General features: G+C 34.0%; 1 protein-coding gene across 1 annotated transcript; it reads left to right on the top strand.

Annotated features, from left to right (window-relative positions):
* Positions 1-366: 366 nt before the first annotated feature.
* On the top strand, positions 367-13214 carry LOC134856129 (uncharacterized). Its single transcript, XM_063872493.1, has 4 exons — positions 367-471; positions 7516-7940; positions 11434-12260; positions 13086-13214. Exons 2-4 carry the CDS (start codon positions 7523-7525, stop codon positions 13212-13214), a joined length of 1374 nt encoding a protein of 457 aa, XP_063728563.1. The 5' UTR covers positions 367-471; positions 7516-7522.
* The last annotated feature ends 3299 nt before the right edge of the window (positions 13215-16513 follow it).

The raw sequence follows: 16513 nt of genomic DNA, 5'->3' as shown, positions 1-16513 counted from the left end.
GAAGTTTGTTGCATTCACTTTTTTTCGCAATTCAAGTACATACCCGGTATATTTAGTAGATTGATGGATTGATGTAGTCTAACGCGAAGAAAAATAATCGAAGAATGAAGTGAAAATCTCTCGTGTAGACGTATGAAAATCTTGTTTGGTGTTATTGAGGGTTAAAATCGAAATCAAATGCAAACAGATGATTTCAAGTTGGCTTCAAAAGTTTTTTTAATGCATTATATTGTTAATTCCAATCACAACGATTTACTTTTTCTCTGTCGCCATTGTTTTTGTCAAACAACATTAACTTAGCAATAGCATGTGATATGCATCAAACATCAGATATTTATTTTAACTGCAAACATCCTTTGGTAAGTTAAAATAATCGGTTCGCATTGCTTAGGTTATTTGCTCAAATGAATTGTATTTTGGCACTCCATTTTCCGAACTCTGCAATTTAATCTGGAGTCCAACACCGAAAACGTGAGATAAACTTTTCAGCTATGATTTTTAGTTTCTAACAAAATTCGAATGTTATAGGCTGTTTGAAAAATTGGAATAAAAACAAGTGATATATATATCAAATGTATTGGGTTTTAAAACGTTTACAAAACTAGTCCAGAAGAGAGCTCGCTTTTCTCGAAAGATCAGGTCTGAATTTTACCGAGCAATTTTTGAATAAGGTCTTTTGTTCTAATGCGTACCCATATTCAGTTTGCACTGTCAATAATCAAATATAGTTTGATTTTAGCACCAGCTTTTCTAAAATTGATAAAAATTGAACTGAATCGTTTTTTTATTATCGTCTATAATGTCTTCTCTGATTTCAATTCTAATCAATTATATTACAATTTAATCGATTACAATCGATGCTTAACCGACACAGTGGCGATGCATTAACAATCATTTATAATAGATTTACTCGGTTATTTTAACACAATTTCTAATTCACATATTTTGCACAAAAATTCCATTATAATTGAGTTTATTTCATTGTATCAGAACATTGGTATAGTTTGATGAATTGATTGCAAGATTTATTTTTCACCTACTGGAACCTTTCAAAATGAAGTAATTTCTACGAAAAATTTTTTTCAAGTAAAAAAATTGTGTTCAGGTCAGGAAAATTGTGAAAGGACATCTCAATTTAGAAATTTTGTGATAACAGAGAAATAATAATTCATAAATTACAATGAAATTTACTTTCGTTGTGATAAATTTTTGGCAAAATTAAAGATTAAAGAGTTTTTTGGATGAACTATAATCGTTTATAATCGTTATAAGAGATTATAATCTCTTGGAAAACATCACAATTATTATCAATTGTACATCCTATGAACGCCTAGATTTTGTAAATTTAATCAGTTATATTGTCGAAAAATCATCATGAAAGTTCTTCATAATCAATTTTTCAGTCCTATGCCTGGATGCGGGTAAAAACAAGTTTTCAATATTTGCAATAGCTGCCTTTGTTCACCCATGAGAAATTATAGGTCAGCATTACCAAAAAATCTGTTGTCTTGGTAGCATGCTTAAGTACATCTGTTGGGATCAAGTTTTTTTATTTTTAACTTTCTTTCGTGTTTTATAGACAAAATTTTCAAATTAATACTAGAGACATTATTGTAGTTTTTGATTCTGCCGCTCTAAACAAAATCACTGTCAAAACTGATACCGCGCTAGACAAAAAACTATTAGTCTGAAGCTTAGGAGTTGTATATAATTCAGTCTTTTGGAAATTATCAGCAAATTCAATTTTAAGGTGAACATAAGGCTAGTTATGACATAAAAAGTGAACGTGTATAATTGTAGCCAACGGAAAGCAACTGTCCAGGAAATGACTTCCCAATTTTGGCTTACTGTCTGTATTTGCATAAACATTTGATCAATTTTTTTAGAGCATGTGATTCACAGAGCATGGAATTTGAAACGTGGATAAAAATAAAGGATTTTCTAACAGATTTTAATTGTATCAAAAACTAGATTATTAAAAAGTTTTGTAATTGGTTATGTTTTGATTTCAACATCGGAATATATTTTCGATTGTTAGTTGATTACAGTAACTTTTTCTCATTTTTTTAAAAGACGGGTACTAAATGGTAATTAGAATGATGAATTACGGTTGAAACTGGATGGGGGAACATTCGTTTTGCAATAAAGCTCTCATCAAAAACTCAATGATAAAGTCTTTAAAAAAGTCAAATATACTAGTGTTTTGTGTAGTGGAATGCCGAGTCGCTAAATTGACATTCGTCGCATTCAAATGTAACTGGATTGATAAGCACAATGGAGTTCTATTCCTACCTACCCAACATTAGGGCCATTAGAAACTTAACTTCATGTTTGGAAACCTATTAGACTAAGACTGCGCGTATACCAGGGCAAAGCCCTGAATATTGCGACCGCCCTTTTATCTATATCGATTAGTTTTTTTTTGAAAAAAAAAAACATGAAAAACTATAAATTTTGGACAAAATCAACGATCAAACAAATCAAAATACGATCAAAAAGATAGATTTAGCTCCTTGTAACTAATCAATTATGGCAAATAAGCTCCTTTTAATCAATTTGGAACGATTTTAAGACGGATTAACTCTCCGCTTACGCGTTAATAGCGCGAAATATATCGCGCGTTAATTGTCCCAAATTGGCCAAAATGGCAATCTTTAAACCCCCATAACTTTACGAAAAATAATCACAGGTGAAACATCTCTTCAAATTTGAGCTCAGGACTACAATACCTTTCGAATGATATAAAAAAAATTCCGTCAAAAATGGCTAGTTAAAAAGTCAAAATTTGTCTAAAGAAAAAAAACCCACCCCGAGCATAAATATTCCGTTACTTTCGCATCGAAAGTCGGAACAATAATGTGAAATTCCATGTCGAGCTGATCTAAATTTGTTTCGGCATAACTGATTTTAATGTACCACCAATGCCTAAAATTTTCAAGAGTAATTAATTACCATAGTCTAACTCCCTTTATATATGGTAAACTACTGGCCCCCATGTAAAAATATATCGATCAAATTCGAAAAAAGGTTTTGCTGCTGGATTGATACTTTGATAGTTCATCTCAAAACGCGAATTTTTCTTGGCGTGGAAAATTATTATCCGCACTCACAAACGTTCCAATTAAAAATGAGGCAAGCTAACTGATCTTATTATTTCCATAAATAATTGAAATTTTAACTCTTTGATATTATCAGCCTGAAATTTGTAGTTTGTAAACTTTTCAGATATCAAAAACGATTCGAGGCGAATTATTGTCGGAACATTCAAGGTTTTGCCTTAATATGAGCAGTCTTGTCTGTATATACTGTCTGATTCAGATTTTTTCTTCATGAAAAACTGGATTTTTCCGCTCGCAACGATCATTCTCTTTTCTTTTTTGCTTGCAACTATTATTCGAATCAAACCAATTATCCACATTTCCATTTTAATTGGAGAACCTAATCGCCGTTGTTCGTTTGTTGTTTTAGTAGGGCTTTTTAAATGTAAAAACACGTTAGTACTGACTAATGAATCTAAATTTATTTTTTGATTCCTGGAAAACTTTGAAAGCATGTTATTCCCAGTTTTTTTTCGAATATTTTCAAGTTATTGCTACCCTACAGCTGATTATCCAAAGGCCTTAGAAACATTTTTGGTTGTTGATTTTTTTTTTAGATTTTCAGTTTCAGGTGCAACACTAATCAAGCCAAATTAAAACAAAATAGGCCTGAATCTAGTTTAAATTTTTTAAAACTAATCTACGAACCTTGCTTATAGATTTCTGAATACACATCAACGAAAAAATTTGAAATGAAATTCCAGAAAACAATCATATTTAATTTTTCATCAACACTCAAGCTCACTGCAGGCTACCGTTTTCATAATTTATCATGGTACTTTGGAAACTTCATACCTTGTCTGATACATAGTCTAATGGCTGCTTTTTAATTCATTGAAACTTAATGAAATTAATGAATGGATATCTTATCAAAATCTTTATACAGGGAAACCAGCACAGTGCGACCTATAATCGAGCTAGCCAATAATTTTTACAAAATTTTTATTGTTTTCGATACTTGTGAGTTAACCATCATACTACGATTAGAGCAATTGAAAAAATAGCAAGCTTGGCACTAAATGTAAGCTTTTTAAAGCTCAATCCTAATGCGTTAGCATGTAATATACAAGAACAGTTCGTTTAGTTGCATTACAATTAGTCTAAAAATATTCTGAACATAACTTGTACAAAAATTTCATACAAAAGTTTCTCACCAATCACACAATTTTCCTACATGAAGAAAGCTAATCATACACTTTTTTAAGCAATTACATAAATACAGAAATTGCCTGAAAGGTCTATGATTAGCTATTTTTTCATATTTGGGAATTGTATGACTATAATTTTTATCTAAGCTATTTTTTTTATATTTTACTTTCTCAAAATTGTTTGGTTGTTCGTAACCCAGCACAAGTTACAAAAACCTTGGTTACTCCAAGTAGAGTAACCAAAAGTTCGACCCTCTCGCATAAAAAATGCACTGGAAACGGCCTGAAATGCCCTAATTCTGTTTCACACAAATAATATAACGAAAGTATTAAAGTTTTGAATTTTGGCAAAAATATTAAACGATGATTGCTTTTAAAAATTGAATTTTTAACTTTTCAGACAATGATCAATGCAAACATTATCATATCATACAAAAAAGTAAGAGTTTTAAGCGTTTTTGAAAAAAATGAATGAATGAAAAGGAAAAAATCCAATATTAGTGTATCCAGGACTACGCTATGCACGAAAAAAACTTTGTATGCAAATGTTTTTTTTAAATGTTTGTTTGAGTACAAAATTCGATTTGCGATTGAAAAATAAAATTGGGGCAATTTCAAAATTACTTGAAAAAGTTTTTGTTTTCGCCGTCAAAAAAACGCTAGTCATAAAATTTCCATGTATGGAAATTGTATGATACGCAATTTTTTTGACAAAACATTTTCTTTTTTATTTGCACGATACACCGAATGTTTTTCTCCAAAACAAGAAAAAAGTTCTTCAAAGTTTGATAGCACCATTTTTTCAAAATGTATGAAATTTGTATGTCTAGTATTTTTCATATACTTATTTTATGGAATTGTATGACTAGCATTTTTGGTCTATGAATGTTAACCCGGGTTAGGTGCGTGAAATTGGAACTCATTCGCCGTTGAATGCTTTCTGCTTTACAACGCAATTACGTGCTATTTAGATACCTTGCATTACAAATTTACCTTGCATTTCACATTAGACGATACATAGGAATCATTCCACTCTACGAGCATGTAAAGATCAATTTAAAAAGTATAGACGTAATATGATTACGAAAAAGTTGATACAAGATTAATTAGGGATTAACTTAACCCCATACAACTAATGATCCCTTTAGTGATCATCATACTCACCCCCAATCCTTAATTAATTTTACTACATTTCACATTTCTAATGACTATGTGTTTTTTGCGTAAGTCCAGAGTTAAAGTTTTTACTCTTCTTCATGGTACGAAAAACAAAAAAAAAAACAAGACACAATTTCCATTTTTTAAGTTTTTTGATGTAAAAGCCTTCCCAGGTTACCTGTCCAAAGGAGTCCGTCCCTGGGGAAATCCCTGGAGCTAGGACTGACCAGGGAAAAAACATGTCCCGGAGCAGTCTAAGAGTATTTCAAGTTGTTCGGTTGAGTTTTTAAAATTGCAAATGTTTTCGAACCTGTCCGAAAACATAACAAGCCATAGACTATTTTCATATAAGAAAACGAATAGATTAATTGGCAAAGTCTCGCAGAAACACTGCATTTGTAGATTCACCATCATAAATAAAATTCGAAGTTTTCATAAATTAATGATAAATATAACTTTTACTATGCGGCTGGATGATTTTTACCTAAAAAATTGTGTTTGAAAATTTTAAGATGCCTTTTGTCATCTTTACCTTAATCTTAACATTTGAAAACACCAAAAACAATAATTATGGCTCCAAAAGAAACGTTCATTTTTAATTTTTGGTTCTTCTGTGTGAAAAATTGAGCATGAACTACGCCAAAAAATGTAAAATTCCGCATGAAGTTTTTTTCCGAAACTAGTTGCGGCAAAAATTAAATTAAGAACAAAAATTTGTAAACAACTGCTGATTTTCTGGATTTGCTGGAAGGGTGTTTAACACGCGTCTTTTTGCCCCTGCTAGAAAGTCCTGGATTGACATGGACTCTTTAAATTCCTGACAGGGAGCCCAAGTTTTTCCCGTGGCTATGTAATCCGGGTTCTGGCCACAAGCACAAAATTACGGTTTTCACATTTAGTCAAAAAAATTAAATCTGAGTGACACCGTATACTTTATCTGTACGAACAATCTCAAAATGCAGTTTAATTTGAAATTTGAAATGCACTAACATACCAGTGGGTTCTATTTTTTTTATAGAAAATCCTTGTTTTTTGTGTTTTTCAAATAAAAAATGCTACTAATGAAAAATGCTAATCAAACAAGTTTTATTCATGAAAAATTGTTTATAATGGATTTTTTTACTCAACTTTTGATACTAATGGATTAAAACGGAACTTTAGGACAAAGTTTTAGATATGAAAATTGTATGATCAGGGTTTCTGAATTTTTCTGTGAATTTTTTTCGAAATTTTCTGAATTCACCTAAAAATATTCAGCAAATGAAAGAAAAATTGCAATCTCCGATGATGGTCATATTTCAGTTTTACGGACTCCCAGGATTTACTAAAAATTTAATATTTGAACACGATTTTAAATTGGATTGACTTAAATAAAGTTCGATTTTCTTTTAGTTTTGAAAGTGAGTTTAAATTTTTGCGAAACCCAGCTGAATACTAGCTTAGGCCCAGTGATTCAAATTTTCAAACCGTTTTATCTGAAATTTTACTAGTAATTCTACATGTGATCATTTTTTGTAATGTCATGGGAGTTTAAATATTGCCAATTCAGGGCGTTTTTTTTTGCCAATTTGGGCAGTAATATCATGAAAAAATTCAATGTAATAAAATATAACGATATTTTTTGAATATGAGATTTTTTGAGAAAATCATCTCCCCACACGCCAGAAAGGGTACAAAGTGATAGATTTCGCTCTTAGTATGGAAAATAAGCTTCTTTCAACCAATTTGAAACAATTTCAAGACGGTTTAAAACTCCGCTTACGTGTTAATGGCGCGCAATTTATCGCGCTATTAACACGTAAGCGGAGATTTAATCCGCCTTGAAATTGTTCCAAATGGGTTGAAGGAAGCTTATTTGCCATACTAGGAGCAAAATCTATCACTTTGGACCTTATTTTGCGTGTGGGGAGATGATTTTCACAAAAAATTCTCTTTTTCAAAAAAAAATCGTTATATTTTAATTTTTTCATGATATTACTGCTCCATAAACCTTAAAAGGCAGTCGGAACAAGCGTAAAAGGCTTCGCTCTGATACAAGCAGCCTTTTTCCGAATTAAATCTTAAAACAATATGAATATGCTAGCTTTATTATCTGTTGGTTATAATTTTAGTTGTACAATGAGCTTCGATAGCTGGATGAAAGAAGGCCAAAATCTGGAACAAAAAGATTGTGCCAATAAATCACCGGCAGTGACTGAAAAATGGATAGATAAAAGTTACGAAGCTTTTTGCAAGGCAGCTTTAGCAGCTGTGTTTCGATGGCAGAAGGAGAAAGCTCTATCGTGCATACAAAGGTCGCTGGAAAGGAAATTGATTTTCTGTAAGAAGAATCCAGCAAGGTGCAACGACATAACTGGTCTTAAACTGAACGATATTACCAAAATATTCCACTGGATGAGCTATTTGCAGCTGGTTACCAATGAAGAAACATCTGGATTTGACGAACTGAGTGAGAAGATTAGCTTGGTGGTCTTTGTTTTTGAGTTGGAAGAGCCAGAATTGAGTAAGGACTCAATTTTGTCCGCTATGGCCGAAGGTAACTACTGATTTTAAGGCTAACTTTGCACCCAAATCATCATTGATATATTTAATAGATCAAGTACCGAAAGTGAACTCAATCAGAAAGAGAAGGCGGTGATTTCTCAGCGGATGTCAAATTAGTTTTCACAAACCAAAACTGTGACTTCATTTAATGTTTCATCCGAAAAAATCAAATTTATGAAGTCGGTTTTAGAGCGTTTTGTTCTAACTTTGCAGCAAAAGTAGAAAAAAACTTTAAATTTTTCTGGTGTATGGACATGGTAGTGCAATCTGATTAGAGTTTCATTTCCATTCCGCCTTTAGCATTAGCATTAATTCACATAAGATTTTTTTATTTTTATGAAATAATCGTACAAATCAATCCTGATGCAACCTATAAAACCCCTCTATTCATTCAGAAAATTTCTTCTCAAATCAACCTACAGAATGGATGGAGCAAACGCGGTTTTGAGAAAAACCTCGAAAATTCGGTATTTCAATAGATCTAGACTTAGGAAAGTAAGAGCAGAATTAAGAATAGGGAGTAAGACGTATCTTTCCGAAAATAAGATAGCATGAGGTACTGAGGATGTAATGATTCAAAACTGCCCTATGAGTTGATCGTCCCGGTTATATATTATCTGATGCGGTAAGCAAGGCTTAAAAAGCCCAAAAAAACTCAAATAAAAAACAAGAAACTAAATTCTTGTTTGATTAGAATCTAATCGGAACAGCAAAGTTCAATCTAAATGCTAAAGTTGAATTTTTGAAAAAAGTCAAGTTTTTACGAGTCTTGCGTTTTATAAAATTCAGAAGAAATGCGGCGTTATAAAGTTCAACTAAAAACCAACCAGGTTTAATCTTAATAAATTTTAATCTCTTAAGTTTTTTTAAGAGAAAAGTGGTTATCAGAAGGAATAAACCTATTTCCAATTCAAAACGCTTTAACAGTTTGCGTCGAAATAGTTGTGGTACAGATAGACGAGTCACTTATGTCGAAAAGAAAGGGCAACAAAAGTTGATTGGTTCCACATATATGGGTGCTTGGTGGCATCGACTCGGCGACCAATGAAAATTTTCTTGTGTTGTAGCTGATGAACGCAGCATTCGAAAATTCAACGGGGCTTTTTATAGATGCTGCATTCTATAGAATTCCTCGTTGAATTTTCGAATGCCGCGTTCATCAGCTACACCACGAGAAATTTTTCATTGGTAGCTGAATCGATGCCGCCAAGCACCCATATATCTGGAATCAATCAGCTTTTGTTGCCCTTTCTTTTCGACATAAGTGACTCGTCTATCTGTACCACAACTGTTTCGACACCAATTGTTAAAGCGTTTTCAATTGCAAATAGGTTTATTTCTTCTGATAATCCACCTTTTTCTTAGAAAAAGAATCAAATTTTTTTAGAATAAGCGTGGTTGGCCATCTCCAACAAACATATATTTTCAGTTTTTGGCACGATATGGTTTCTTATAATCATTTCAATCAAATTGCAACAGATAAGTGTTAGATTTTCTAGAGTCGGTGAGTTTGTTTGTGCGTTTTAAGACAGCGCGATTTTTCATACTATCACCGTTGTATCATTATCATCATACTTGTTTGATCACTGGATCATCATGGGCCTCGTCGAGTTCCAACACCATTATGTAAACCTAAAACGAGTGTAGCTAAACTGCTCGTTTCATAAATTGAAGCCAAAATTATACCACGCATTATTTACGGGTGGCAAATTATCCGGCAATAAAATCACTCCAAACTGAATTGCGGCAAGCTAATTGATCTAATTCTTGCCATAAACCTTTCAAATTGTATAACCAAATTTTTGGAATCTAGTCAACTATCATCCTTCTTTTACGAAAGGGGTTGCGAGATTCGTTACTAGGTACGAAACTCGCACATGCTTAATCACTTAATTGTATCTTTCATGGGGTGGTACTTCGTTTTAAGCTACCATAGGGGGAATAGTTCAAGAGATCCAAAATGATAGAATAAGTCTAAAAGTCATAGTTTGCCACAACCAAAAAGTTTTCGTGACCAGTAAGGGCCGATAACTTTTCTAAAGCAAGCTCTTTAAAGACAACCTCTAGCATTTGTGCAGGAAGTGTAGAGGGAAGTGATTTAAATACTTAACAAAGAACAAAAGAGAAAAATATTTCCGCCTAAAACATGAACATAACTGTTTATCGTATTTATGTGAACACAACATACAAAATTTCTCAAACTAATTGACTCTATTGATTGAAATTTTGGCATTATTAAGAAACCATTAAATTTTAACCATTCGAGTTCCAAAACTAGATGAAACAATCCACAAAAATGTATCTTCAAGAGTATATGAACATAACTGTTTATCGCATTTATGTGAACAAAACATACAAATTATCTCTAACTAATTGACTCTGTCGATCGAAATTTTGGCTTAAATAACAAAAAATAAAGTTTCAAACGCTTGAGTTGCAAAACTGGATGAACTATTCCAAATAAAACGTTTTTGGAAATCTCAATTCGAATTACATAAAGTATAACCACAACGTGAAGCTTTTTACATTACGAAAGATTAAAAATGAGCATATAATTGAATATTTCAACCTAATTTTTTTTATCCGAACTTAAACTCAGAATTATATGTGACCCTGGTCGATTTGGATCTCCACAGTGTTTTTCTGGAAACTATTCATAGAATGTTATTCACCAAGATCTTGCAAGAATCTTGCAAGATAATCTCACTCTGGCAATCTCTTGCAAGACAACTTCCATCTGCCAGTCCTTGCAAGATAAGTTTCATTTGCAAGAATCCTGCAAGATCTTGCAACATAATCTTTCCTGATCGACTAGGGAAACCAATCATGTTTCATCTTACTGAACTAGTGTTTCTACAGATCTGTTTAGATTACGAAAAGTAAGTTGAGAACTCAGACCTAATTTTTGACTGAGGAGTAGGGAGTAATACAACCCTATCCGACCGAACATATGATAGCGAGTTACGGTGGATAAATTGTTCCAGAACTAATCTATGAGCTGAGCATCCCACTAATTTTCAATCTCGAAATTCTAAATTGCAATCTAGAACTAGATTTTGGGTCATTATGTAACATCAATCAAGTAATCAGCGCAAAGAGTGTGTGTTTGATCACAACTGACTTTCGAGGCCACATTTAACAATACCTCCTCTGATGAACCTAGTAGAAACGAAGCTTAGGACTATTTCAGTCTGCCTTTTCTCTTTTTCTGAATTTAAATGTAACTTGAAGTTTTTGTCATCCGTAATAAAAAGTACTGTATATTTTTTTCTCAGAATCATTATAATTTTTTTTTCTATCCAAAGTAAGCAGAAAATTTCCGCTATGATGTTATTCGAATCTTGAAAAAAATTACATTTTTCTATTTTTTGCGAATAAAGCTTTTTTTTTCGAGAGCAATAATCATACCTAGAATCGGATAAAACATTTAGTAAGATTTTACAAGTGACAATTTTTTTTCCTATTCTCTATGATTTCTGTTTCAGGCACCCATAAAACAGCCATTGCGATAAAATCTCTGCTCTATTTCAAAAAAGCGAAATTTTTTTTCCAGAAGGGCATCGTTAACGGTGAAAAGGGCAACCTTCAAGAGGCAAAGTATTGTTTCGAGGAGATTCGGCGCCCTATCGAAGAGTTCCGACAAGCATTCAATGAAGCCAAAAAAATGCCTTCTATTTCGGCCACTGATAAAGAATATCTTGTCGATCTCGACGCGGAAGTCGACATCTTAGAAAGTGAGACTCTAACTGAGATTACTCAAGTCATAGGACGAATGTCGCTTGCCGCTGCAAACGAGAAGCATGAAGAGGTCATGAAAGACCGAGAGATTTTAGACATTGACTTGGCGTACTGCGTGTATGATTTGTACCACTATGCTCTGTCACAAGTCCGAGACAAAGATGTCGAGCTGGAGGCAGAGATTTTGAGCATAATGGGCTCCTACCAATTGAAAGTACTCAAAATGCCAAACAGCAGAATCAAAGCAAAAGGGTACTTCAAAAAAAGTATCGAGCTAGCGCTATCATTGCATCCCAAAAACATGACCAATAAAAAATGGTACAAAGAAGCGGAAGAAAAATTGCGTGAACTTCAAAAAGATATATTGAAAAGCGAGCATGACAAGTCAAGTGACGAAAAAAAGCTGTATGAAAGGGAACTAATGGAGGTTGCAGCTTTCCTCGGTAATCGAAGAGTATCTGCCATTGATCAGTTCAAAAATGAGGTGTTGCTAATCATTAAAAAATACCCACCAAAAGTTGCAGGATTTGACGCTAAAAAAATTGAAGCCATAGATGAGAAAGACAATAAAAAAGTAAGTTGATGAAAAAACTGCAGTAATTTTCTTGAAATTTGCTCATTTGAATTTTATACGAACTTAAATTGTTCAAACTTTGAATGAAACTACCGGACGCTTCCTTTATTCGCGGATTGTCAATTAGCTATCCCATTCTACCGAATAGCCCAAAACTGAACAGGCGGCGAAGTTTAGGGCGAGACAAGAGTGCTATACTTTCTAAATTTGGGCCAAACGTTGGCACGATTTTTCAACAAGTCGACAATATTGTCAAAAAGCCGACATTTCTCCCTCGCTCGGTGGGTTCGAAGCCTGCCAGCCAGAAGCTTCTACTCCCTTCGGCACTGTTTTACGATATCCAGGGCAAATGTAGGATTTTCTCGAATTGAGAGGGGGCTGATTTAAAAAAAAATCAAAAAATTTGTCGACCCTTATTTTTAGGTCGGCGAAATTTATTTCCTGGCGCTCCTAGAATAGTATAAACACCCTATTTTGAGATAAACTTTTATACCACACAGACAAAATTGAAAATCCAAATTTCCGCACAATAACACCCCCTAAATCATCCCCTGACGACATCCATTTTGAACATGCAGGACATGTTCATGTACAATCAGAGAAATGGAACAAATTTTGTTTCTTTTTTAAGTTTCATTTTTGGTTAATTTTTCCAACTGTGGTATTGAATATTATGTTTAAATTTACTTTTTGAACTTTCCATGAGACTTCAAGGAACCTCATGAAGATCCCTTGAAATTTTGTTTAAAAACTCTGCGTCCTCTTCGCGATTATCTTTATACTTTTTGCTCTCAGTACAAATTGTCTGTGAGTTGATCTGTTCAGATTATCCTGAAGTCACAGCAGATATACCATCCGGATAAGCAGCCAAAAGATGACAGACTGTGGTACTTCACCTGCGAACAAATATCAGTGTTTCTGAACGAATTTCTGAATCTCCTCAAACTGGGCTGATTCGACAAGATGGAAGAAAATCATGTTGCTTTTTAAAACAAAACAAAACAAAGCGAAACAAAAAAATAAGGCGAAAAATAGGTGTAGTTAATTTTCGAAAAGCATTACCTAAAAACGAGGCAAACTTAAATAGAAATCTTCAAATTCTATGAATCAGTTTGTTTTCCTCGTACAATCTGAATTCGTTGTACGACAGCCCTGTTGAAAAAAAATGGTCGGAACCTTAGTTGTCATTCTGTCATAAATTGTCAACAGGGGCCATAAATACTTTCAAGATTCAATTTCAAAGACAAGCGGCTTTCCAACACGATATTTTAGTTGGTTCTACATAAAACAAGTATTAATCATTATTTTTCTGAGGCAAAAGTTACCACCGAGGCTGATTATACTCATAAATTTAGAAACTCTGCAATCAAAACCGCGTGGAAAATAACTAAAATTGATTAATTTTGTCAGCAAAGTTGATAAATAGTTCAGTTTGAATGAGTAGCTTAGCAGCAGTTTTTCAAAATACCAAAAAAAAACAGACGAACAATGATAAGACGTGATATGACATGACATAACAAAAAGCAATTTTCCATGGGCCAATTTTCATAAAATGGATATTTGCTTTATTATCCGCGCATCCCGAAATCGGTTAAAGGCAGGAGATGCTTAAGTTATTTTTTTTCAGCCTTCGAATTTTTTAAACAGAGCGCTATGAAATTTCAGCTCATTCAACTAGTGGGCAAGAAAAGGCTCTCTTGGCAGTTTGTTGGTAGTGTGCTCTTAAATGCGCGTTCGTTATGCGTTCTTTGGGCGTTAGTTGGTCTTTGTTGGGCGTTTGTTTTCTGTCTAAAATAAAAAAAATCCATACAAAAATTTCTTTAATAATGCAGACATTGAACAAAAAGCTCAAACATGGTCCAAACTTTATGAATACACAATGCTATCACAAGTTTTTACTGACATCTAACTTCTTTGCAATTGGAGGTCAGTTTGTTTACTTTCTTCGTTAACGTTGACTTTTTACCTACCGCAATTTTATCTACATTGACTGCCGCCATGGTGAACGTGTCTAACAGAGTGTACAGAACCTAAAAGTCTCAAAAGTTTTGAGTACCATGAGTGAATCAACTCCTTCGTTTTCTGCTTTGCTTCGTTTTGCCATGTGTTTTTTTTTGCTTCCGATAGATGATTAATTGTGAGAGCATAGACATAACAACAGGAAAATAGTCAGGACAATTTGTATGAAAACAATTTTCGTTTTGGTAAAAAGTGTTCTAAGCGATGACCAAGAATTTGACTGGCAGTGTAGGTAGCTACCCGCGTGTCAGGACATTTATGTCCCAGACATTTATGTCCCGGCAAAAACAGTCCAAAATGCAAAAAGTGTCCAAGACATTTGGTTCTCAGACAAAATTGCCCCAAAATTGTCCAGGCTATTGCCACACTAGTTAATGACCGGATTAATTTGATAAGCTCTCAATAGGAAGGATAAGGCGATAAGGCCACACAACTGAGCAATTAGACCAGAAATTACTTCGCGCAGCATATTAGAGACGAAATTAACACAGGACTCAAATCATTTACACATACCTACACAATTATTGCTTGATTGATAATGTTGCCAAACGTAGACACAAGAAATCATAATTTCATTGTTATTGCTCTCGAGTTCATGTTGACAATGGAAATTCTTATGACAAATAAAAACAACGAAATGCTAGTTTATGATGCATACGCATACTTCAAACATCGGATTCTAACAGACACCTCAATTTCGTGGCGGTGTGTTTTATCTAAATGCAATGGCCGTGTGCGCACTTTCCAAGATAACGTCACTATCATAAATGAACACAGTCATTTTCCCGATCCAGCCGATATTGAAAAACAAAAATTCAGGACAGCTGATAAAATGTTACTTTGTTGTAGCTAATTCTAAATTAAAACTATTAAAAAGAATATGGAGTTATGATGAATTAGTCGGTAAGTTAAAACATTAAAACAATGAGAGATCATTCTCTCCGCCGGAGAGAATGGCCAATGAAAGTCATATCAGAGTGACCAGTTAATTAAACTAATATGTTTTGCAGTAATTGCAAAACATGATGTAAATCACAACATTCCCCTAAGCAGGAAAAAAATTTTAAATTACGAATAAAGCACAATGACTAACTAAGTCTGACTCCTTTCTCCCCCTTTAAGGACGAGGAAAAGAAAAAATTAAGCGCCGTAAATAAGGAACTGACACTAACTGAAGCGCCTCTATGGGATTAAATTCAACAACTATAACTGTGAGAAATGATTATCCGGATTCCGACGGATAAGGGCTGGGTTAAGAAGTTAGAATGCGAAGAAGTTGTCGCCAAGTTTTATGGGTGGATCATTGATTTGCGATACACACACTAGAGGGAAGTCGGCTTAGAGAAATTATAAGGGCACCAGATGATGTTTTCCTTTACTGATGGTTTATCCGAAGGATTGTTTGATGGAGTACTCAAGTTTACTGATGAACATTTTGATACCTGAAGATTAGCACCGGTTTATAGGGTAATCTGTGCTCTTTGATATGCCAATATAACAGAATTAGGGTAAAGCAAAATGTTTACGAAGTTTTATAATCATTTAGAAAGTTTTCAAGTTCGTTATTAAAAAGTTCGCTGTCTAGATCAGAATGATCTCCAACATTTTCTAATTCCATCCTCAGCGATTCGTCAGTTGATGAGGTTGACATTTGGTCTGAAGATGTTGGACTTGAGTTTAGGACAATTAACTCCGCCGGAGTCGTCTTGTTGTTGGTCTCGTGTGATTCCTCAATTTCAATCACGATAGGATCGGCCGCCGAACCGGAGGCTTCTTGAACGTTCTCTACGGCATCAATAAAATAACGTTTGCCATAAAATTTTGGTGGGCCGACATTTCTACTAGAACGGCGGATGGTAGGAGGAATTTTACCGGATATGATAGTAGGATTGGGAGGTACAGTGCACTCGTCAGTTGAGTCGCTTATCTCGTACACCGGGAAATCTGTAACTGAGTTGTTATCCGTTGGATTACACTCGTCTTGCAGGTCCTGTTGTTCGATGGTGTCTTTGTCCCCTCCCTGGTTCATGGTTCTCTGTTTCGCAGTACTAGGTGTTCGGCAAGCGGGTATTATAATTATTGGGCACTCGTAAGATTGGTCCATAGGTTGTTCTCTGTTAGGGTCAATGTCGTTTTCTAAAATCTCAGATTTTATTTCAGGATTTGTTACAGCGGAATTAGAATTATTTTCGATTGAGAGGTGAGGTGTATTTGAGTCTGAAATAAAGCGTTCT

This window comes from Symsagittifera roscoffensis, unplaced genomic scaffold, assembly GCF_963678635.1.
Source record: "Symsagittifera roscoffensis unplaced genomic scaffold, txSymRosc1.1 SCAFFOLD_544, whole genome shotgun sequence".
NCBI lineage: Eukaryota > Metazoa > Xenacoelomorpha > Acoela > Convolutidae > Symsagittifera > Symsagittifera roscoffensis.
This window is presented reverse-complemented; position numbering and strand designations above follow the sequence as displayed.